Raw genomic sequence first — 24,401 nt, forward strand, 5'->3', positions numbered from 1 at the left:
TGCCTGTATAATTCTAACAATGAATCCTATTTTATAAACTGATGTAGACTCGTCATTTCTACAGTGTTTAAAGTGGCAGAAAATGGAGAAGAAAAAAAAGTGAAGTACAAGTATAGCCTATACCTTCGAAGTGCACCCAGAGTATTCTCCACCACTGTTTAATGTTATTCATTTTGAAAGACTCCACACAGAGAGGAGAGAGGAGAGAGTGTTTGTTCCTCTATCAGCGTGTGGGGAGAGAGAGAGAGAGAGAGAGAGAGAGAGAGGGGGGGGGGGGGGGGGGAGGAGTGGGAGGAGGAGGAACTTGTAGAGTTGCGTCTAGATTTCATTGAGAACTCGGAGAGCACCAGGTTAACATCTATGAAGTGATTCCTCTTTATGACCGGAGACTCTCTCTTTGGGCCCCCACCACTCTCTCTCTCTCTCTCTCTCTCTGTCGGATTTAACTTTTTTTTTGTTGGGTTTGTTTGCCTTCCGGAGGATATTTTATTTCAGGCCGACCTCTGGAGCGCGAACCCAACTGGTGGATCTATGAGAGCCCTACGCGGGATTCAACGACGTCTGTGAAGCCGAAGAGGAGGAATGTATCGTTTCTTTGTGAAACTTGCACTCGTGATTCCTGCCGTCGTCCTCGCACAAGGTGAGTCCTCCCTGCACGCGGACGCGCCGCGGGGGAGCGCGGGCATGTGCGCGGCGTGACCGGGGGTCGGGGAGAGAAACTGGTCGGGTAGTGGGTGATCGGATAATACACGAGATCAGCAGCGGCTCTCAGCTACACCGATTCCACCCAGTAGACCCCTCTGGCGGGGTTCCATCAACTCACACAAGTCTGTTTCCGTGGGAATCGATTCACTCCAAGAGCCGCGGTGCGCCCGGCTGCGCCACACCTGCCCACGGTTCACTGGTGTGGCGCAGGTGAACCAGCGCGCGAGTGGAGAGCCTTGTTCTGTTAACGCACCAATGAATGGAAAAGAAGAAAACAACTTACCTGTTTGTAAAAAACAAACAAACAGGTAAGTATATAATATATTGTATATAATGTGCTTTAATTGGCTATACATTTTTTTCTAACCACACATTTTGGTTTTTATCCAACTGGAGAAAAAAAAGTGTGAGTCTCTCTTCAATTGTTCTGAGGGCTGGTTTTTGAAAATGATGGGGGATAATGGAAGTCGGTGCGTGTGTTGGGGCCAGGGGACGCTGGGGGGGCGGGGGGGCGGGGGGGGGGCACCTTTGTCTGCGTGTGTGGGAGAGTGTTGTGAGTGCCGGGTGGAGGGGTGTGTGTGTGTGTCTGTGTGTGTGTGTGTGTGGGGTGTGTGTGTGTGGGGGGGGGGGGCGCTGTTGTTCCCGTCTGCCGGTAAACAATGCCTCGAGGAGAGTGTTTTATGGCTCGTGCTGGACTCTGGTTTCTTTTGTCCCGCGTCTTGAGCCGCGCAGCTGCTGCGCTTTCCCCCGCAAAACAGAAAAAAAAAAGCGTGCGCTCACACAAGCCACGCACCACGCCCCCCCCCCGGGCAACCGTGTAACAAATCAATTAAAAGATCGGGACGTGCAAAGCGCGTGCGTGAATTAAATATGAAATTCCTCATAATAAAGTTGCTCCCTGATGAATAATTGAAACTCTTCATGCCCAATCCCTGTTAATCCCTCTTGTTTAACATTATTTTGGTTTCACAATGCACCCATATGACTTCATGTTGGGCCTATGGATGACTTTTAATGCTTTTTCCCCTGCACTCAACAGGTCTAAAATGCTCCTCACCCACTGAATCATGCCTGAACAGAGGAAGGTGTGAAGCCACCACGAATGGAAATGGGGAATGCAAGTAAGTTACAAGCACACCAAAACAAAAAAAAAGCAGCAACATGTGATGCCCCAGGTGTTGAAGTGCAGACCAGAACAGTGCATTAACATTTCATGTTCTCCGATTGCGTCGCAGCCTCATTCATCAGTGTTGAGGAACTTGTGCAGCTTTAGGAGTGCAGTGCAGTGTAATTCTGGAAACTTGAAAGGGCTTTTTTGGTTGAAAAAGAAAAGGGGGCCACATATTACCCCCTTTCATTCCAGCCTTTGAGCGGGGCCCCGTGCCCAGCAACCAGAGGAGGCCCTTGAGTCTTCTCCGGGCTGGTGAGCTCCTGTACCCCTGCAGGAGTCACATTGCTCCGTGAGGCTGCACACATTCTCCCCCGAAGAAGAAAAGAGTTTTAAAGAAGCGAAGAAATGAAAAGAGAGTCTGCAATTCCAGAGTGTTGGAGAGGTGAGAGAGGGATGGCTGGACAAAAGCCCACCCCCACGTCAGTATAGGCCCGTTAATGAATGCAAGACCCCTCCGCCAGCAAAGTGAGAGGACGCGTCCAGTCTTAAATCTTGTTTTTCTGCTCTTTCATGGGCGACAGCTGGGGCTCGCCCGCCGCCCGCCGCCCATTGTCCCGCAGTCAGAATAATGCTGTGTGACTAATCTGAGTGGGCCTTCCCATCATGCCACAGCCACCCCCGAACACCACAGCACACATCGAACCCCTGCCACAACCCCCACTAACCTTAAAAATCCCCCTCCTGCTATCTGACTAGAACCCCCCCCCCACCTCACCGGCTTGTGATCTCCATTAGAAAGCCAGATGGCTGAGAGATGTAATTGGATTGGATGTCGAGAGAGTGAGATTAATTGGAATAAAGTGCAGAAATTTGAAGGCAAACAAGTGGGAGCAGACACAGAGGCAGTTTGTGGGCAGTTTCTTTTGGGCTGGATTGATGTCAATAGTTTGTGGCTGAGACACTTAATATGCTGACATATTTCCATTAGCTGACCTACATGAAAATGATCCGACTCATTCTTGGATTATTTTTTTTTTGAGCAAGAACACGCATTTCTGGAAAAAGATGTGTGATTTCCACTTTTGGTATATTTTTTGTCCATCTGTAGATGGACAGAAGAAGATCCTTAGAGGTGGCCTGATTTACACCCAAGGCATGGCCATGGGGGGGGGGGGTGCGTCTCTCTTCTGCTGGGACAAGGGGGAACTGTCTAAAAGGGCCCATGCTACCAGCCCAGGGCCACAAATTTACAATATCTAATCTGCACACGCCACACACACACACGCGCGCACACACACACGGGCGTGTGCACATGGAAGCTCTCCCTCCACCCTCCTCCTCCACAAAGCTGTTATTGTGGTCTCCATCTCTGCTCGACCCAATTAAAAACAGACAGGATAAGAGCATCACTTCATCCACCCGCACTCTCTCTTCCTCCTCGCTCTTTCCTCGCATTAATCATTCATCCCTGCCAAACCAAGCACCAGCAGTCACGGGGCGCACTGGGAGATTCAGCGTCAGTGCTCCCGGGTCAGAGTGTAGCGTCCCTATTACCAGGGTGGGTTGGGGGAGATTGATTTTTTGTGCCACATTAGCCGCCAAATTTCCTTTGACTGTGTGTTGATAACATGGGCGCCAAGTCCTCCTGGGGGAAACTGATCTCTGACACACTAAAAAGAAGAACAGGCCGGCACTGTGACGACCGAGTCAAAGCACTGCTCCAGATTCAGACGATATGAGCCGCCTGAGGTTAAGATGTTTCTTTCAGTTACACAATGTTCAATGGAACCGTCAAAGGTTTTCTTGCAAAAATGCTTCACACCCACAAATGCAGCTCTTGAAGTCACCGCTGACTCATGCTGTTGTTGTGTGGCTTTTGCTGCAGGGGTTTAAGCATATGGCGACACACATACACACACACACACACACACACACACACACACACACACACACACACACACACACACACACACACACACACAGTCGAATGCAAAGATAGGTTTAAATCCTCTTTTAGCACAGTTCCCACAAGTGTGAGAATGGAGAGTCAAATCACATGTTGGCACAGAGAACAATGTTCTCTAAAGGCTTGGTGTTAGCTGTGGTAATCACATGTCTAATAGAAGGGGTTTACTGGGATAACACCCGTGTTGGGACAAAATTGATTTGTTTAACTGCTGTGTATTTATCTGGCTGAGTTTGATCAGGCACAGCTTTTGTTTTGGATTACTCCTATTCAAAGGTGAAGTCGAGTATGTTTTTCAGGCTTTCTGACATGACTGCACAAGAGAAACGGTGACATGTTTTTAATCTTATTTCTTCAGAATAAACTAGAATTAGACCTTAAACTCAAACGTCAGGTTATGTGAGGGGAAAATCCAGTTTTATCGAACAAAAAGTGTCATAACGTTCTGTCCTCCGTTTCAGTTTATTCAGGAGAACACACATTTATTTTCAAATTACTGCAGTTGAATGTGATTTAATTAAAAGTAACTTAACCACCACTGAGAAAACAATTACTGCTACTTTGCCAAGTTAGTTATCTTCGTTACAAGTTGAGGTGTTTGTATTCCCAACTACTGAATTTAACCACTGCCTTATTTGTGTGTGAAAAGAAACTAAGAAACTATGATTGTTCATCGAGACTGATCAATTTCAGTCACAGGTAACTGCAAGGCAGTGTAAAGTTAGTTCTAGCCAAGGCTAGCTGTGGCTTTCCCACCAGCTACCTTTGTGGATCTCTTGCCTCAAGCTAATTAGCAATTTATTTTGGCAATGTTTTGTAGTAACTCATGTTAATTAGTTGTTCAAAGGTATACACTTGGGTGAAACAATTGTCAACGAGTCATACATTTTGGCCTTTTAGCAGAGCTTTACTCTGTAAAAGCATAGAGTGGGTGAATGTACATGAATTTATTCAAAACAACATCATGACCCATCGAAGTTGCTCAAAACCTTTTAAACAGATTCATTCATGACAGGAAAAAGGGTTCAGTCTGTAGCAAATCTCGTCTAGACTCACCAAACATGTAGTTCTCTTTGTGGTGGTACTTAACACAGGAACAACAGCGAGCCGCTGTAATGGGGAAGCACTCGTCGTAATTCTGTGAAATAAGAGGTTATCTGAAGGTTTGGGGCTTCCTGTTTCCCATGCCGCTGTAGTCATTTTGTCGTAGGCGGCTTCAAAAAACACGTGAGGGCACGGCGACGTTAGAGTCAAATTTAGTTTCCACTCGTGAGACAGTAACGAGGGCACGGCGAGGTCAAGAGGTGTCAACCTTTGCATGGCTGACTGGCTGCCGATGCTGCTTTGCTGAAATAGACACTGTTTTGGTCTGAGGTGAGTGTTAATAATAAACCCAGAAAACGTCTCAACTGTCTCGCCGCATGTCTCGAATACCGCAAGAAGTCTGACAAAAAAATAGACGCGAGATAGAAAATTGACTGAAAGCCTGATATTGCTGCTCTGATCAGACCTCTGAGACCTTGCACAGAGCTGCCTGGTGTTGCCTATTGATGAAACATAGTCTATCCGAAGAAGACAATCTAGAGCAGGGCAAGCACAGTAACACTAAAAAACTCTCCCCAAAGGAATGCCACTTGTCATTTGTCCTCCTATAGGATTACCGGGCAGGTCTCTGTTAAGGCTTAGTTCCATGTGGGTTTAAGCGAATCAGGAGCATACAAGTGCACGGCTGGGTCAAGTGTGCCGGCTGGTGTTAGGCTTTCTTTGGGGTTTAAGCCCCAAGGCTGCCGCTCCCCTAGTTGGGCCCATTCCCTAGATGCCAAGGCCTCTCTGGTACAGCAGTGAATGAGGCTGGTGGGTCACTGCGGAGGAAGGGGCCCAATCTTATTTCACCCATATAGAAACAAAATTTAGTGTTTTGATCTTAAGACCTGGGGGAAATAATCAATACGTAGACCTACATTTAATGCTAGAATGGCCTCAGAATAAACACACTGAGACCGGCCAGTGATCGGGACCCCAGGAGCCTGGAGATCCTCAGAGTGGGACGATCAAAGCCGTGCTGTCAGAGCAAAGAGATAAGAAGCCATTTGGCTCTAGTGGGTGCTGAAAGTTCACATGCACAAGCACAGGCTGACAAATGTGGCAACTCCTTCTGGCAGGTCAGTGTGTGTGTGTGTGTGTGTGTGTGTGTGTGTGTGTGTGTGTGTGTGTGCAAGAGCGGCAAGAAAGACCAGGGGGGAAATTGATAATGGTCCCTTCAGTTTCAAACCCAGGACGTTGTGGTTACATGACATGCATGCGCCTGATTCATGGACTCCAGGCTAGAGATACTCAAGCAGATGTGTTGTCACTGAACCAAGTGGAGTAGCAGGCAGGAACTTCTCTCACAATGTTGGTAGAGTAATTGAAATGAATGTGCCATCAGAAGGACGAGGTGTATCACTCAGTCACATGCAGACACCGTGGGCAGTTAGGACCCTGGTGAATGGTAGCTGGTATTATGCGCATGAAAGTGACTTCACGGCCATTTGTCATCTGGTGCTCGGGCCTTGTCAGTTTGACTGACCCTCATAAATCTTCCCACTTCGCTCCTTCTGGGGAGTGAGGTCAGAAACAGCTCGATAACTGGAAATGTTTTTTCAATGATAACTCTACTTAGCCAACTACTAATTTTAAATTCATACTTCAAAACTTCCCATTGGCTTTCAGATGTTTCAGTAATACTTTACTGCGTTTTATTTGATCTTTTGAAAGAGTACAACTTGAGATAGGACATGATTGTACAGGAGAGCTCATGATAATGATAAAGTAGTCACTCGATTGAATAGTTCACTCCCACTGTATGTATAGATCTACTCAAGATTTTTTTATTGACATGGTCGGCACCCTTCTGCAGTTTCAAACTCACTGATCCCTGTAAAGCCCAGATCCTTCATTGTGGTGGGAGTTCAGAGCCTTCCAGGCCCAGTACATTTTCATTTCCTCTAGCAATACTTTGCTGTTCGGTTTTCAGTCTCACTAACAGATGTGTACCCCGGGGGTCAGACCTCGGCTAATTATTAGACACATCCAAGAGAACATTAGCTAACTAGACAAAATAAATGAAGAGGAAAGGACAGAGATAAATGGCCACTCTTAAGAGAAAGAAGGGGGGTAAGGAGAGTGTGAGCAGAAAAGATGGTTATCATGTAATACCTTCACAAATAACATGACATGAATGAGTATAAAACCCATGCTCACAGTACTGTACACTGGCCTCAGTCATTTAGGTGACATTTTCCTCAGCAGTGGCATTTCCACCACGCACTGGGGCGGGTTTTGTGTCTGGAGGAAAAAGTCACCCCCAGAGTGGCAGATGGCAGATCAGGGCCAGTGGGGGGAGAGGGGAGAGAAGGCAAAGGGGCCATCCCACAGTCACAAAAGTGTTCGGGGGTCAGAGGTCGGGGAAGCATCTGCTCCGGCCTGAGGGGACATTGCATCGCTGGGAGAGACCTGTTGCCGTGGTGTGTGCTGCCGAGTTTTTTGAGCGTGTGGGTGGATCTTTATCTAAGACCAGACTGACTTCAGGACAAAGAGGATCTATTACCATTAGTTACCACAGACACACGCACGCACACACACACACACACACACACACACACACACACACACACACACACACACACACACACACACACACACACAAACACGCACGCACGCACGCACGCACAAACACACACACACACCATTAATGTTTTACTATACCCTACAAAACGGAGTGAGGATATTATATCAAAACAGTGGTTATTCACTGTTTTCATTGTAAAGAGAAGCAGGGAAACTTCAAAGCGACCCCCAAAGCTTTTACAATCTTCTGCCGATTGCAACTGTCTGCGATCTGTGTGGGGCACATGGGACTGTTAAAAAAGCCCTGATTTGGTCTCACCTAACTAAGTCAACAAGGGAGTTTTCAGCAGTCCTGTGTGACAAAAGGGGGAACGCTGTTAAAAGCAAACTGCTGGGAGCTGTAAAAAAAAAAAAAAAAAAAAGAAAGTCTACACAGGAGAGAAATGGGAAAACAGTCCTACGGAAAGCTGAGTGTGATTTTGAAGCACAGACAGGGGAGCAGAGTAGATGGAAACAGTCAGTGCTGCGTAGAAAAAGGGGGAAATTAAAGGAGGAACAGGTAAGGAAGAGAGAGGAATCAAGAGTGAGTCTGGTGGTTGGGGGGGGGTTCTCGAAGAGACAGAAGTTGCAACAGCTGACTTCACATGGGTTCTTTATTCCCCCGGAGGAGAGGTTGACTTGTCAGCACCCCCCATCTGACAAGGGGACAGAGGGGAGGGAGGGGGGGATAAGGGGAGAGGAGGAGAAAGGAGGAGGAGGAGCGCTGTCCAACAGCTGCCTTCATTAGCATGCGCACCTGCTCCCTGTGGAGATCCTCGGAGGCCAACAGATGCCCTCCCTTGCACATACACACTCAATGCTCATGTGCACAACCACACACTCTCACACAACCCCTAATTCAAACTCAAACATTTTTTTGCTGACTTTGAATGCTCCTGCGTGTGATGGATGGCGCTCTGCCATTGAGTACAAGCTGAATATCAAATAATGTCTGAGCACTGTGAAGTGAAATCTGTCCCCTTTTTTTGGTGAAGAATTCACTTCTGCTTTCACGCTGTGGTCGGTCCTCGTCTTTCTCCAGCGTCCGTCCTGAGTTTCTAAGTGTTCCCTTGTCATAAGCAACCAGTTTGAGCTATGTGACTGTAGCAACTTCTGTTCTGTCCTGTGTCTGGATGGGAGGGAAGCCCCGAGAGGGCTTAGGTCCTGAATGCTGGTGCTTCATACAGGACACCCGGAGCCGGCACAGTCCCCTTGATCTCTACAATCATTTGCGATGAGTGCGGACAGCGTGGGCGCGAAAGGTAGATGGGAACGGGCTGTTACGGCCAGATTATTTCGCGGCATCTGTTGTCCCAGCAGAATGTGTTTTCAGGGTTTTGAGGGAGTCTAATCCAGAGAGACACACTAGAACAACATGCTGTCCCCATCCTGCAGCAGTGGGACTTTGCTGGGCGGGAAATTTTCAGTCCTCCCTCCCCTTCTTCCCCCCTTCCTCTTATTCCCCTTTTGTTTAGATAATTGTTCCCATGATTCAAACAAAAGAAAAAAGATCCTACTTTTCTAATCATGACTGCTTCCCCCTCCTCCACCTCCCTCCTCCTCCTCGCTCTCTCTCTACTCCCAGGTGTCCCAGTGACTACGTAGGCAGCAGGTGCCAGTACCCAAGCCCCTGCAGCCCTTCGCCCTGCCGAAATGGTGGCGAATGCCGGTCCGTTTCCCATGGCAACACATTTGATTTCCGCTGCGTGTGCCGCCTGGGTTTCTCCGACCGGCTCTGCCTGACCCCCACCAACCATGCCTGCATGAGCTCCCCCTGTCGCAATGGAGGAACGTGTGATCTCATTACCCTGACGACCTACCGCTGCCGCTGCCCACCTGGGTGGTCAGGTATGCATCTAACATTTTTATCAGTATGCTTTTTTTGCACTCTCTTTGGCCCCCCGTTTAACCGCGAATCACAATCATTAACAAGGTCCTTTTTGCTGTATCGTTTTCAAGGCAAAACATGCCAGCTGGCCAACCCGTGTGCTTCCAATCCATGTGCAAACGGTGGCCAGTGCTCGGCCTTCGATTCCACCTACATCTGCACCTGCCCACCTGCGTTTCACGGCCAGACCTGCAAGCAAGACATCAATGAGTGCGCTCAGACGCCCTCTCCCTGTGTCAACGGGGGCGTGTGTGTGAACGAGGTGGGCTCATACCACTGCCGATGTCCTCACGAGTACACCGGCAAGCACTGCGAGGCCCGGTACGTGCCATGCAGCCCCTCGCCATGCCAGAATGGAGGCACCTGCGTGCAGAAGGGAGACACCACCTACGACTGTAGCTGCCTGCCAGGTATCACGCGGTATCATACATATACACATCAGCAAGCAGAACAATAGGAGTTAACTTGACATATGGAGTTGCATTGGGGTCAGTCGAGCAACAAAAACACACACGTTTGTTTTCCTATTACATCAGTTGACCTATAAACCAGTCTGTTGTTGTAGTAAAATCTGATTGGTTGGCTCCCTCTGCCAGCCTCCACTGACAGGATGCAGTCGCACAGACGTTTCCTTCTGATAATCACCAGCACCCACACAACAACACAAGCCACACATACAGATAAATGTATAGACGTACATATCCCAGCGACAAAGTCAAACACACAAAAGTATATTTTTTCAAGCCCAGTGAAGTAGATTGATTTGGTGTCTTCATTGTGTTGGTACCCAGAGGCAATGCAGTGTTGTTACAAACTTAAGTTATCGTGACTGCTGTCAGAGTCAGGAGAGCAGCTGTGGAGGAACCTTTTCCCTCGAAACCTCATCTTACTTAGCGCAATTCTATTTCTCTGAGAGATCGTTATTTGAAGCTTATGGCTGTCTATTTTACTGGCCCGACTGTGTGCTCATGACCGGCGCAGAGCAAGTTTGTTTAGATATGCAGATGAACAAGGGACGACGTCGGGGTTGTGTGTTAAAGTTTAACCCATGCTGTGTGTTTCTCGTGGGTGTCCGTGCTGGAATGCGTTTAGATAGCGAAGCTGCACGAGCACCTGCCGAGCTGCGGGTTGATAGTTAATCAAACTATCGCGGCTGTAAAAAACACCCACTCAACTCTCTGATGTTTGAGGAGGAGACAAGCTGCGCTTTCATCTCCAGGGCAATAAAACAATCTGCCACGAGGATGTAGACGGAGATAGATCTCTTATCTCTCACCTAAGTGCAGCGTGATATCAAGAGAAAGCAAGAATCTTGATTATTAACCACGAGCAAATGTTGCCAGGTCTTTTTCCATATGTGTGACTCACGACTTTTTTCTCTTTTCGTCTCGTCTCTCTTTGTTCAGGCTTCACAGGTCAGCACTGTGAGCATAACATCGACGATTGTCCAGGCCACAACTGCCAGAATGGTGGCATGTGTGTGGATGGTGTGAACACCTACAACTGCCAGTGCCCACCTCATTACACAGGTGACTTTTTGTTAAAAGAATATATCTCTTTTCTCTCTTTTAAATTCACTCGCACAGGAAACATTCATATACATACCCTCACACTGTAAACTCTTTCAGGTCAGTACTGCACCGAAAATGTGGACGAGTGTGAGCTGATGCCCAACGCATGTCAGAACGGAGGCACGTGCCATGACACTCACGGCAGCTACCACTGCGTCTGCGTCAACGGGTGGACTGGCGACGACTGCAGCGAGAACATCGACGACTGCGCCAGTGCCGCGTGTTACCACGGCGCAACCTGCCACGACCGCGTGGCTTCCTTCTTCTGCGAGTGTCCTCATGGCCAGACAGGTACGACTCCTCCAGACATTACTGTGCACACCGAACATTGTTTCGAGGAAGAGATTAAATGGAATGATACATTTTTACAAATATTTGTATTTTGTTGGGCTCACAGGTTTGTTGTGCCACCTTGATGACGCCTGCATCAGCAACCCGTGTCAAAAGGGCTCCAACTGTGACACCAACCCGGTCAATGGCAAGGCGATCTGCACCTGCCCCCCGGGTTACACTGGGTCAGCCTGCAACCTGGACATTGACGAGTGCTCCCTCGGTAAGTTGTCCTCTGGTGTAGTTTAGAAATTCAATCTTTTATAGTTATTATGCAGTATGAAGTTTCCACATATGTTTGACATCTTGTGATTTCTACACGTAAGGTGCCAACCCTTGTGAACACGGTGGTCGCTGCCTCAACACCAAAGGCTCTTTCCAGTGCAAGTGTCTTCAGGGATACGAAGGTCCTCGCTGTGAGATGGACGTCAATGAATGCATGTCGAATCCTTGCCATAATGACGCCACCTGCCTGGACCAGATCGGAGGGTTCCACTGCATCTGTATGCCAGGTAGGAACATTTGTTCGAAACAGATGAACTGGAAATGGAAACGTTTTTTGAATAATTTTGGACAATGATTAGGTGCAAGAAAAGAAACGATGAAATGATTTGACTAATAACTCTATATCTTTCAGGATATGAGGGTGTGTTCTGCAACATCAACACAGATGAGTGTGCCAGCCAACCTTGTCTCAACAATGGCAAGTGCGTTGACAAGATCAACTCCTTCCACTGCGAGTGCCCCAAAGGTGAGAACACATCAGGGACAAAAAAAAAATGATGGCGTAAATGGAGTGAAAGTAATAGGTTATTCGACTTCTCATGTCCCTTTTTTTGGTCGGACAATAGGGGCAGTGAAGAGGTTGTAAAACAGTGGATCATTAACACATCTGTCAATGAGTAGAGCCCGCATGGTCCGCAGATTGAATGTAAATTATTTACTTCTTCTACACAGGCTTTTTTGGGATACCAGGACAGTGCATATCAGATTGCAGAAACATTAGCATATTTGGCGGGCATGAGAGTTTGTGTTAGAGCTTAGCGGCAAAATTGGGGGCTGGGATTGGTTCAAGCCCGGTAAGCTGGAGGCTATTGTGTTGTGGTTTGAAAGAAAGATTTGACTGCACAGTAAGAGCCGGGGAAAGGGGGGGTAGGGAGGAGTGGAAGGAGTTTTGTGGAAATGTTCGTTCGATGTCAGTGTCCCCCCAGACCTACTTCACATGCAAATTCGTTTTTCTGTTCTTCATTTTCACATTTTGCACACAGCAGCCATGGTATACAGAACATAATGACCTAAATAAATTTCTTTCGTATTTCTGGAAATTTCACACATTCAAATCAGAATCTGATGAAAAGTTCCATTATATATTTTGTTCAATCTGTGTGCAGGTTTTTCTGGGAATCTGTGTCAGGTGGACATTGATGAGTGCGCCAGCACTCCCTGCAAGAATGGAGCTAAATGTACAGATGGTCCCAACAAGTACACCTGTGAATGTGCCGAAGGTAAACTGAACTACTTAATGTTTTTCAGACATTTTCATGCACATTTCTTTCTCGTTTCTCTCCAAATGGTCATTACCATTGTTCTCTTAAACACTTATTTCCTCTTCTCGTCCAGGCTACACAGGGCAGCACTGTGAGATTGACATCAATGAATGCTACTCTGACCCCTGCCACTATGGCACTTGTAAGGATGGCCTTGCCTCCTTCACTTGCTACTGCCATCCGGGCTACACCGGCCGCCTGTGTGAGACCAACATCAATGAGTGTCTGAGCCAGCCCTGCAAGAACGGTGGCACCTGCCAGGACAGGGAGAACACATACATTTGTTCGTGCCCCAAAGGCACTGCAGGTGAGATTTAAGACACCCCCATCTAACTGTGACAATTTTTTCCAGTGAAAATGTCTAGATTCTCTTCATATCACTTTTGCTCACTTGTGCTCTAATCCTATAGGTTTCCATTGTGAGGTGAACCTGGACGACTGCAAGAGCAAACCCTGTGACTATGGCAGATGCATAGACAAAATCAACGGATACGAGTGTGCGTGTGAGCCGGGCTACACAGGTGAGCACTGGGCGGAGTTTAAAGATAGCTGTGGGATGGTCCCCTGAGCTTTGGGAGAGGCGGGTACGACAGGTGGCTGGCGGGTCTGCTCTTGCAGAACAATGGTGTCAGATTGCCAGTGTGGGGTGTGTGTGGGCAATAAAGAGAGGAACACAGTCCCCAGCCTGACACACACACACACACACTGTAACTTTGCCGATGCTTAGCGCGGAAATATGATATTTTAAGAGGAAAAGCGCTTGGCCTTTCATCACATATCTGATGATTATTAATGAAAAATTGTGTTTTCACCTAATTTACTACTTTACTCTTGCCTACCTGTAATATACTAGTATTTAGACAAAAAACATAAGCGACAAAGCATTATCCCAACAAGTGGACTTCTCTTGTTTTCCTCCCTCTCATGGCCCAGCAGAGCCGGTTCTGACTGGTAGTGGCTGTGTCATTATGCTAAAAGTGGGGCAGGGAGGTACAAGTGTGTGTGTGCAGGCTGCTGTGCATCCCTCCTCCTGTTCCTCCCGTTCATCTTTTTGTGCTGACGGGGTGAGTGTGGAGGGCACGGCAGGACTGAGACACACAGGGACAGAGGGCTATTGTAACTGAAGATCAGGCAGTTGGCCCCTCCCTCCCTGATTGATGAAGAACAGAGGAGGAGGGAGCCGGGTAGGCCATCAGAAGGGGGTTTAATTGTTAGTTGGCCGTGTGTGAAATGGGCCTGGCCTTCTGTCCCCGTAAACAGCCCCGGGTGAGGTTACTTCTCGCTGCATGGGGGGGGGGGGGGGTTGTCTTGTGTGCATGTGTGAATAGGGTGAGTAGCTACAGCCCCCCTCCCTTTCCTGCCAACACCTCCCCCTCCCCAATCCAGCTCCTTATGCCTATTCAACAGGGCCCCATTCAATCAATGAAGGAGAGCCACAAGGGCCTCCAGGGGCCGCCAGGCTAGGCACACATTGGGGCTGCTACAGCTTCTGCCTGTTGAATGTTGTGGGCGGCTTTAGTGTAAGCTTTCTCTATTGTCTGACAGCCACACAGTGCACCTCAGCTAGCAGCAATAAGGCTCAAAGACTACCACAACAGAGAGTGAAGTGTCCAACCGTAGATCTTTCAAAGTAATAAGCAGTGTAGATATTTATCAGTTCACATCTTCCAAAAGTAATATTTGCTGCAATCGATAAAAAACACACCTTATCTGTCTTTCAGGATCAATGTGCAACATCAACATCGATGAGTGTGCCATTAACCCCTGTCACAATGGGGGCACATGCGTTGACGGCATCAACAGCTTCACCTGCCTGTGCCCAGAGGGGTACAACGACGCCACATGTCTGTCTCAGGTGGACGAGTGTGGCAGCAACCCCTGCATCCATGGCCGGTGCCAGGACCTCATCAATGGGTGAGCGCACAGATCCAGTTTTAAGACGAGTGAACGGCAGAACATGGTATAACCAAACAGAACTCAAACAAATAAACGACGTCCCTGACCCTGTCTTTTCATTTTTTTAATCAAAGCTACAAATGTACCTGCGACTCGGGATGGAGCGGGGCAAACTGCGACATCAATAACAACGAGTGCGAGTCCAACCCGTGCATGAACGGCGGAACCTGCAAGGACATGACCAGCGGATACCACTGCACATGCAGAGGCGGATTTACTGGTGAGTTGAAACCCACCAGACCTCTCATCCTTTGCTCACGAAGCCCAGTGTGTGTCTTTTATTGGCCCATATCTAATCCAAGTGTGATATCTGATCCCACCACTGTAGGACCTAACTGCCAAACTAACATCAACGAGTGTGCCTCCAACCCCTGCCTCAACCAGGGCACCTGCATCGATGATGTGGCTGGATACAAGTGCAACTGTTTGCTGCCCTACATTGGTATGACACGTAGCTGCTTTTTTTCTACTCAAAGGATCAGTCTATGACCTGGATTGTTACTTATGTTACTTGCTGAATCAGCTGTTTGCACATATAAAGGCACTTCCATACAGAAGGAATATCCTATCCTATCTGAACCTATCCCCTCCCATCCTGTGTTGTTTTACAAAACATCAGCCAGTGGCCACTAATAGGGATATCTGTTTTCCGCACCTCTATGTGGAACGATCTGCTCGCCTGCTTTGCTTTGGATAACAGAGTGTGTGCGCGTGTGTGTGTGAGCCATGCGGGTTTTGAAATAACATGCCACAGTGGCTAATAGAAGCTGGAGTACTGGAGCCAGCTCCGAGCCCTATTCCCACTTCCTGTTCTGTTTCCTGTCTGAGATCACACAATAGCAGGAAACAGGAAGGGCCTTCTTGTTTGGCAAAGTCGTCATGGAAATGGATAAGGAAGTGGGATTTAGAAATGACATCTTTGACATGCATGGCTTTAGAAACACAAAGGTGTTTATTATCCATTTTGTTCCTTTGGTAATTGTTGTTGAAGTCTAAGGCCTGAAGCCGGTTCTCTGTATCACCAAGCACACACTGATGTTGTCCTTTCTCTGCCACCAGGTGAAAACTGTGAGACCCTGCTGGCCCCCTGCAGCCCCAGACCCTGTAAAAACGGTGGGGTATGTAAGGAGTCTGAGGACTACCAGAGCTTCTCCTGCATCTGCCCTGAGGGATGGCAAGGTATCTATCCACCCATGCCTTTTCATTATCTGTGACATGCCTTGTTCATTAAGCTATCTAACGACTGGAGCAGGTGAATCATTTTTCTTAACTACCTTTTTCTTAATCTCAAGGTCAAACATGTGAGATCGATATCAACGAGTGTGTGAAGAGCCCATGCCGCAATGGTGCCGTTTGCCACAACACTATGGGTGGCTACCAATGCAAGTGCCTGCCAGGTTACTCTGGCCAGAAGTGTGAGACGGACATTGACGACTGCAAGCCAAGTATGGAACAGATTCCCACCTTTGCAGCTTTCCATATTGTCTACAAGTTCAAACCAGGAAAAGGCAAACTTACGGTGTAACCTCTTCTCTGTGCTTCAGATCCCTGCAGTAACGGTGGCCTGTGCCACGACAGCATCAACGGTTTCACGTGTACCTGTCTGCCTGGGTTTCGTGGCGGCAGATGCGAGCAGGACATAAACGAGTGCGAGAGCAACCCCTGCAGAAACGGAGCCAACTGCACGGATTGTGTGAACAGCTACACCTGCACCTGTCCGCCTGGCTTCAGTGGCATCAACTGTGAGATCAACACCAACGACTGCACAGACAGGTAGCTCACCTTGAAAAAATATACATTGTCTGTACTTGCTCCACTGTGAAAGTTGGCTGAACAAATGAAGTGAGCAAAGTGATGTGTAAAAAAATTGTTTCCCATGTTTCTGCAGCTCTTGCTTCAATGGTGGCACTTGCGTGGACGGAATCAATGCATTCACCTGCCTGTGTCTCCCTGGATTCACTGGCAGCTACTGCCAGTACGATATCAATGAGTGTGACTCTAAACCGTGCCTCAATGGAGGAACCTGTCTCGACAGTTATGGGACGTACAAGTGCACCTGTCCCCATGGCTACACGGGGGTGAACTGTCAGGTAGGGAAAAGTCATCCTTTGTCAAGAGTAACTGTGCTTCACAGATGCTTCACATTAGTTTCATGTGTTGCCTTTATTCATGCAGATTGTAAGATATTTTCTCTTGTTGTTTCTCTGTTAGAATCTTGTGCGCTGGTGTGACTCCTCCCCTTGTAAAAATGGAGGTTCGTGCTGGCAGCAGGGAGCCTCATATACCTGCCAGTGCCAGACTGGATGGACCGGCCTCTATTGTGACATCCCGAGTGTGTCCTGCGAGGTAGCAGCCAAACAGCAAGGTACGACAGCCAGCCCAACCTTACACGCCATCGCGTAATGTAACCGACCTGCAAGTCCTGAGTGATTTGTGCATTCTGTAACTCCTCCCCCTATTGATTTTTTAGGTGTGGAGGTGGGTCACCTGTGCAGAAACTCAGGCCAATGTTTGGACGCCGGGAACACACATTACTGCCGCTGCCAGGCCGGCTACACCGGGAGTTACTGCCAGGAGCAAGTCGATGAATGCTCACCCAATCCCTGCCACAATGGAGCCACCTGTACTGATTATCTGGGAGGTTACAGTTGTGAGGTAGGGAATAAACAATATATTCGACATATATTAAAGATGTACAGATCAAGGGACCCATTTTTTTTTCATATTAACTTCTCAAAATGTGTTGTTAATCGTTAATAATGATTGTTTTTTTCTCCCTGTCAGTGTCTCCCCGGCTATCATGGTGTAAACTGCTCCAAAGAGATCAATGAGTGTCAATCCCAGCCCTGTCAGAACGGAGGCACCTGTATCGACCTCATCAACACATACAAGTGCTCCTGTCCGAGAGGCACACAAGGTATACTGAATACCTGCACATAACCTTCACATGCAAAAAAAAAAATATTGAGGGCATTGATTTTCGCTCATCCAACGCCTTTTATCTCCCATAGGTGTTCACTGTGAGATTAATCTGGATGACTGCAACCCCTCCACGGACCCGCTGACCAATGAGCCCAAGTGCTTCAACAACGGCAAGTGTGTGGACCGCATTGGAGGCTACCAGTGTGTGTGCCCGGCCGGTTATGTGGGCGAACGTTGCGAAGGTGATGTCAACGAGTGTCTGTCAGACCCCTGTGACCCCAGGGGGTCCTACAACTGCATTCAGCTCACCAACAGCTACCGCTGCGAGTGTCGCACTGGATATACAGGTACCGATGTGCACGTAGTGGCACATGCAATATACACTATGTGTGTTTCCAGTGTCTAAATGTTCATGTGAATCTGACGCATACTTTTTTTTTACCTCCGTTCTCAAGGTCAGCGTTGTGATAAAGTGTTTGATGGCTGCAAAGGAAGACCCTGCAGAAATGGCGGGACATGTGCTGTTGCCAGTAACACCCCCCATGGTTTCATCTGCAAATGTCCACCTGTGAGTACAGCTATGAGATCTACTGAGACCACCGCCTCTTACAAAATCATTTTACTATCCCTACTATCAGTTAGTAGTGCAAAGCCCGTAACCTCTGTCCATTTCTGTCCTTTTAGGGCTTCACTGGCTCCTCCTGTGAGTACGATTCTCGCTCCTGCGGGAGTCTGAATTGCAGGAATGGAGGTACGTGTGTATCAGGCCACCTGGGCCCACGCTGCTTGTGCCCTCCAGCCTTCACTGGCCCGGAGTGCCAGACCCCCACCGACAGCCTCTGCATCTCCAACCCATGCTACAACGGCGGGACGTGCCAGATCACCGCAGACGCGCCTTTCTTCCAGTGCAGCTGCCCCAGCAATTTCAACGGCCTGCTGTGCCACATCCTGGACTATTCGTTTGTCGGGGGTTTCGGTCGGGACATCACCCCACCTCCGGAAGTGGAGGTGAGCTGCGAGATTCCTCAGTGTGACGAGTGGGCGGGCAACCACATCTGCGATTCGCTGTGCAACAACCACGCCTGCGGTTGGGACGGAGGAGACTGCTCGCTGAATTTTGATGATCCGTGGCAAAACTGCTCTGCTGCACTGCAGTGCTGGCGTTACTTCAACGATGGGAAGTGCGATGGCCAGTGCAACAGCCCTGGATGCCTTTACGATGGCTTTGACTGCCAAGGACAGGAAGGCCAATGCAAGTAAGTATAGAAAACAGAGGAAAACATTTGGATTTTACAAATGTTTGAGGTGATTTGTCATAGATTTGTATTTTTACTGAAATTCTAAATATTAAACCATTGTTCGTTTTTTTTCCAGCCCACTGTACGACCAGTACTGCAAAGACCACTACGCTGACGGTCACTGTGACCAGGGCTGCAACAATGCAGAGTGTGAATGGGACGGCCTGGACTGTGCGGAAAACATGCCAGAGAAGCTGGCAGACGGGCACTTGGTTCTGGTGGTCCACATTTCCCCGGAACAGCTTAAAAACCGCTCCTCTGCCTTCCTCAGAGAGCTCAGCAGCGTCCTCCACACCAACGTGGTGTTCCGCCGCGATGCCAAAGGGGAGCCGATGATCTTCCCTTACTACGGCAATGAACAGGACCTGGTTAAACACAACGTGCTGAAGCGCTCTGCGGACGGCTGGCCCGAGTGGGCTTCGATGCCAGCCAACGTTTTGGGTCAGGTGAAGGAGCGGGTGTCTGCCATGGTCAGCCCACGGAAACGCAGAGAGCTGGATCCTGTGCAAGTCAAAGGGTGGGTACCACAAAAACTGAACATATCTATGACATTTTAAGGGATGCAGTGATTTGTATTTGGAATACAGAAAAAAAATGGTTGAATTGACATTTCTGCCTATTCCTCCATGTAGGTCTGTGGTGTACCTGGAGATTGACAACCGCCAGTGTTACCAGCAGTCTACCGAATGTTTCCAGAGTGCCACAGATGTAGCTGCCTTCCTTGGAGCACTGGCCACCAGTGGCAATCTCAATGTTCCCTATATTGAAGCTGTCACAAGTACGTTACTCATAGTCAAATGTGTTACATTCAAAGTGGTCACCGATTGGACACCCTAAGTAACAAACTGACTTTGACTATCTTTTTCAGGTGTGAGACCCACTCCCTCCTCTTCGGAGCTCTACCCCATGTATGTGGTCTTCCTGGGCTTGGCAGCTTTGGGTTTCATCTGCTTGGGCGTTCTGGTGTCTCGTAAGCGACGGCGTGAGCACGGCCAGCTCTGGTTCCCAGACGGATTCAAAGTGTCTGAACCCAGCAAAAAGAAACGCAGAGAGCCCCTGGGAGAGGATTCTGTTGGACTGAGGTGAGTCGACTTTGAGAGTACAATATGAATTCCACCTATTTCCACCTAATAATTTATCATGTGTTGTTTTTATATCATGTCATAAACGTGGTCTAATCGGCCTCCTCTTTTCAAACAGGCCTATGAAAAACTCAGACATCAATCTCATGGATGACAATCAAAATGAATGGGGTGATGAGGATCCAGACTGCAGGCGCTTCAGGGTATATAAACAATGTTATGCGACACTCCTCTTGACTGAATAAACAATATTTTACCCAAACTGTCTATTCACAACATTTTTCACGTGAGCTCCCTACTGATGCTGACGTTGTGGTGATTGCTATGTCTTTCAGTTTGAGGAGCAGGCCATGTTGGATTTGAGTGACCATACTGACCAAAGGAAATGGACACAGCAGCACCTGGACGCAGCTGACCTACGTATTCCATCCATTGCTCCCACACCTCCGCAGGGAGAGATAGAGAATGACTGCATGGATGTTAATGTCAGAGGACCAGGTGTGTACACTTGCAAACATTACTGATAGTCTTCTGTCATGAACACTGTAATCTCATGTGAACAATGAGACCATAATAATCCTTGCCCTTCCTCCCTCAGATGGCTTCACTCCCCTGATGATCGCCTCCTGCAGCGGCGGAGGACTGGAGACTGGAAACATTGAAGAGGAAGAGGATCCCTCAGCAGAAATCATCTCTGACTTCATTTACCAGGGCGCCAACCTCCACAACCAGACTGACCGCACCGGTGAGACTGCCCTCCACCTGGCTGCCCGGTACGCCCGCTCCGATGCGGCCAAGCGCCTCCTGGAGTCCAGCGCCGATGCCAACGTTCAAGACAACATGGGCCGCACTCCGCTTCACGCAGCCGTGGCCGCAGATGCACAGGGCGTGTTCCAGGTAACCTCTTCCTCTGCAGGAGTCCTCACATCATTCCAGGCTTTGTTTTCTGTTTTTGTCAAAGTTTGTACAAGCAGCTTGACAGCACCTAACTAAACAAGTCAATGTTCATGCAGATTTTGATCCGAAACCGTGCCACTGATCTTGATGCCCGCATGCATGACGGAACAACGCCGCTGATTCTGTCTGCCCGGCTGGCGGTCGAGGGCATGGTCGAAGAACTCATCAACTGCCACGCCGACGCTAACGCCACGGATGATTCTGGTAGCTTTTTATCAACATTATCATCTCCATACTCCGTGAAGATCACTCAAAGTGCTCGGGCGTGATAATCAACCCTCTCCCTTTTCGCTCTCGCTTTAGGTAAATCAGCTCTTCACTGGGCAGCAGCTGTAAACAACATAGAGGCTGCCATGGTGCTGCTGAAAAATGGTGCCAACAAAGACATGCAAGACAACAAGGTATGTGACCTGATCTGACTGTGAAGGAGGTGCTTGACATGTATTTACATTCTTACATTCACAGTAGTATATCTTGTGTGTAAACTCTTTTTGCTTTTGTTTTTTTAGGAGGAGACACCGCTCTTCCTTGCAGCCCGTGAAGGCAGCTTCGAGACCGCCAAGGTTCTCCTGGAGCACTTTGCCAATCGCGAGATCACTGACCATCTCGACCAGCTGCCCAGAGATATCGCCCAGGAACGCATGCATCACGACATTGTCCGCCTCCTCGACGAGTATAATGTGGTTAGGAGTCCTGGGCTTCACCACGGCCCACTGAGCGCCTCCAGCCTCTCTCCACCTCTCTGCTCACCCAATGACTACCTTAGCAACCTCAAGCCAACGCTTTCTGCCAAGAAGGTTCGCAAAATTAGCTCTGGGGGAAAAGGAGGGAAGGATGGGGGCAAAGATAGTAGAGTGAAGAAGAAAAAGTCCCTGGATGGGAAGAGTAATTTGCTGGACTCGTCCGCTGTCCTTTCCCCGGTGGACTCCCTTGAGTCACCACATGGCTACCTGTCTGATGTGGCCTCTCCTCCCATGACGTCACCCTTCCAGCAGTCCCCACCTATGTCTCTAAATCACCTACAAGGCAATGGAGAGTCCCATATGAGCCAGATGATGTCTTTTGATCTTAACCCACCCCGTCTCTCTCACCTGCCTGTGTCCAGCCCCGGTAGTCAGGGCACAGCTTCCATAGGTGGAAGCAGAGGAGGCCAGTGTGACTGGGTCTCCAGGATGCACCCAGGTGTAGGCCAGCAAGGAGGCTTCGCACAAGTGCCCCCCATGTCCCACAGCATAATGGGTCCTCTGCATGGCGTCAGCACTGCCACTCTATCTCAGATCATGGGCTACCAGAATCTGCAGACCAGCCACCTCAGCCCGTCCGCACACATGATGCAGCAGGCTCACTCACGGCAGCTCCAGCACCAGAACTCAAACTCCACCACAGCGGGCCAGTCCCTCAACCAGACCTTCCCCAACCTTGAGTTGAACGGATCTGACATGCAGCAGAACAACATCTCGGGACGCTCCATGTCAATCCACACCGTAATGCCACAGGAGACGCAAATCCTCGGCAACCAGTTTCTCACCCCTCCCTCTCAGCATAGCTATTCTGGCCCCATGGACAACACACCTAACCACCAGCTCCAGGTCCCCGACCACCCATTTCTAACCCCCTCTCCCGGCTCCCCTGACCAGTGGTCCAGCTCATCCCCACATTCCAACATGTCCGATTGGTCAGAGGGCATCTCCAGCCCGCCCACAAGTATCCATTCACAGATGAATCTGATCCCAGACCAGTTTAAGTAGAGACTTGTTGAACTGGCCCTTAAAGTGGAAGAAAATATATAAATACAAAGAGAGTGACAAACCTGTCGGAGGACTGAAGATGCTCCGTTTTCACCATCAGTTTTTATACTAACGATAAGAACAGTTTTAATAATTTTGTATTTATTTATGTGCTTTTTTTGACCTGAAATATAAAGAAGATGCTTTTATATTTATGCTTTTTTGATTTTGTTTTGTTTTATTATGTATGGGAAGATTAGAAACTGTTTAAAAGGAGTGTATATCAGAAAAATGACTCCTAGATGTGTACACTGGCTATTTATTTGTGTATTGTGTTGCTATATTCACTGGATTCAGTTTAATCTTGTGGTGCATTGGTCTTCACAATTTTATTTGGGATTTGCATTGCATTATGTTTGTACAGACGTTTTTTATTTCAATAGATTATTTTAAAACAAATTCAGTATTAATTAATTATATTTTAACCTCTTTTGTCTTTTTAAGTGACACAGGTTTTGTTACTGAACTACATTTCACTAAGTCTTATCACTGAGTTTGAGGATGTTCATATATATATATATATATATATATATATATATATATATATATATATATATATATACATTATATAAGTGGCACCTCTCATATTGTTGCCTATGACACTGTCCTCTCTTGGCAACATGTAAGAGAGCAACAGAGATACTTTGGAGATTTGGGACCTTAAAGCACAGAACAAACTTCACTACGCGACGCTTTAAACACGAGTGGAAAATGCATCTACATCAACCTGAACCTGTTTCTGTTGAATGATGGTCTAGGCTGGGGATGAATTGACTTGTGACCATTAATGATGCAACGACTGTTCCTTTTTTTCATATTGCATCCCAAATCAATGATTATGATGACAATGTTGGACCTGTTAAGTGTTAAATTTGCAGACCCGCTGTCGAAAAGCGAAAATGTTACATTTGCCACAGTTTAAAAATAGTGCCAGTGTGATTTTTGTTTTTCCTAAGAAAAGCAATGTATTTGTGAGATTTCTTGTATAAAAAAAAGTCTTCAAGGTGGAGAACGTTGTTTGTGAAAGAACTGGGACCTTTGTGTGTCAATGACATCGCCTGCACTTTGTAAAGGAGTGCGGTATAATATGTCTAAATGTCATGTTTTATAAACTAATCCAGAGATAAAGATGATTTTTAAGAGAAGGTGTAATTCAACAATAATTGTTCATGCAAAGTTGTAGTTTGCAAAGTATTTCCTGATTCAAAATGTTTTTGTAAAAATTGTCTTGATTCAATAAAAGCTGCTGTCAAGCATTAAACAGTTTCCTTTCTTAACATTATTTCATTTTCTGAAATATTATGTGGCAGTGTCAATGTGGGTACCTCATCTGTCGACCCTCAACTTCGATGCAACCGCCATCGCAGTCAGGAAGCGGTGTCTGTCGCCCTCTAGTGGCGATTCCTTGATATTACTACCATGAAAATAGGGCTCAAGAAGAACTACTACATTGTAGTTACTGAAAACTATAACTTACACAAATCAGTATTCTTATTATTTATATGGCCTCTTTTTAGGTATTAATTGATGAGCAGTAAAGCCGCATGCTGTCTGCATGTATGTTCATTATATATAATATCATTATTATACAGTTGAAACACACAACTAATTAAAGTACACTAATGAATTAATG

At 47.7% G+C, this 24,401-nt stretch overlaps 1 protein-coding gene across 1 annotated transcript; it reads left to right on the forward strand.

Moving 5' to 3' along the window:
- Positions 1 to 333: 333 nt before the first annotated feature.
- notch1a (notch receptor 1a) lies at positions 334 to 24,029 on the forward strand. Its single transcript, XM_035608378.2, has 34 exons — positions 334 to 640; positions 1,745 to 1,826; positions 9,016 to 9,278; positions 9,390 to 9,728; positions 10,725 to 10,847; positions 10,947 to 11,180; positions 11,287 to 11,442; positions 11,546 to 11,731; positions 11,857 to 11,970; positions 12,611 to 12,724; positions 12,840 to 13,073; positions 13,177 to 13,287; positions 14,488 to 14,680; positions 14,797 to 14,942; positions 15,051 to 15,164; positions 15,782 to 15,901; positions 16,015 to 16,167; positions 16,267 to 16,495; positions 16,611 to 16,812; positions 16,934 to 17,087; positions 17,193 to 17,377; positions 17,507 to 17,639; positions 17,734 to 17,991; positions 18,100 to 18,212; positions 18,329 to 18,900; positions 19,019 to 19,459; positions 19,575 to 19,720; positions 19,811 to 20,024; positions 20,143 to 20,227; positions 20,360 to 20,522; positions 20,623 to 20,921; positions 21,038 to 21,185; positions 21,285 to 21,382; positions 21,491 to 24,029. Exons 1-34 carry the CDS (start codon positions 583 to 585, stop codon positions 22,727 to 22,729), a joined length of 7,419 nt encoding a protein of 2,472 aa, XP_035464271.2. The 5' UTR covers positions 334 to 582; the 3' UTR covers positions 22,730 to 24,029.
- The last annotated feature ends 372 nt before the right edge of the window (positions 24,030 to 24,401 follow it).

Source organism: Scophthalmus maximus, chromosome 20 (assembly GCF_022379125.1).
Source record: "Scophthalmus maximus strain ysfricsl-2021 chromosome 20, ASM2237912v1, whole genome shotgun sequence".
In the NCBI taxonomy this organism is placed as follows: domain Eukaryota; kingdom Metazoa; phylum Chordata; class Actinopteri; order Pleuronectiformes; family Scophthalmidae; genus Scophthalmus; species Scophthalmus maximus.

Bases quoted from the DNA above. Each gene is read 5' to 3' on its own strand.
- notch1a (XM_035608378.2), top strand. From the start codon at position 583: ATGTATCGTTTCTTTGTGAAACTTGCACTCGTGATTCCTGCCGTCGTC. The intron at 9,279-9,389 runs GTATGCATCTAA...ATCGTTTTCAAG, and splicing joins CTGCCCACCTGGGTGGTCAG to GCAAAACATGCCAGCTGGCC. The intron at 14,681-14,796 runs GTGAGCGCACAG...TTTTAATCAAAG, and splicing joins TGCCAGGACCTCATCAATGG to CTACAAATGTACCTGCGACT.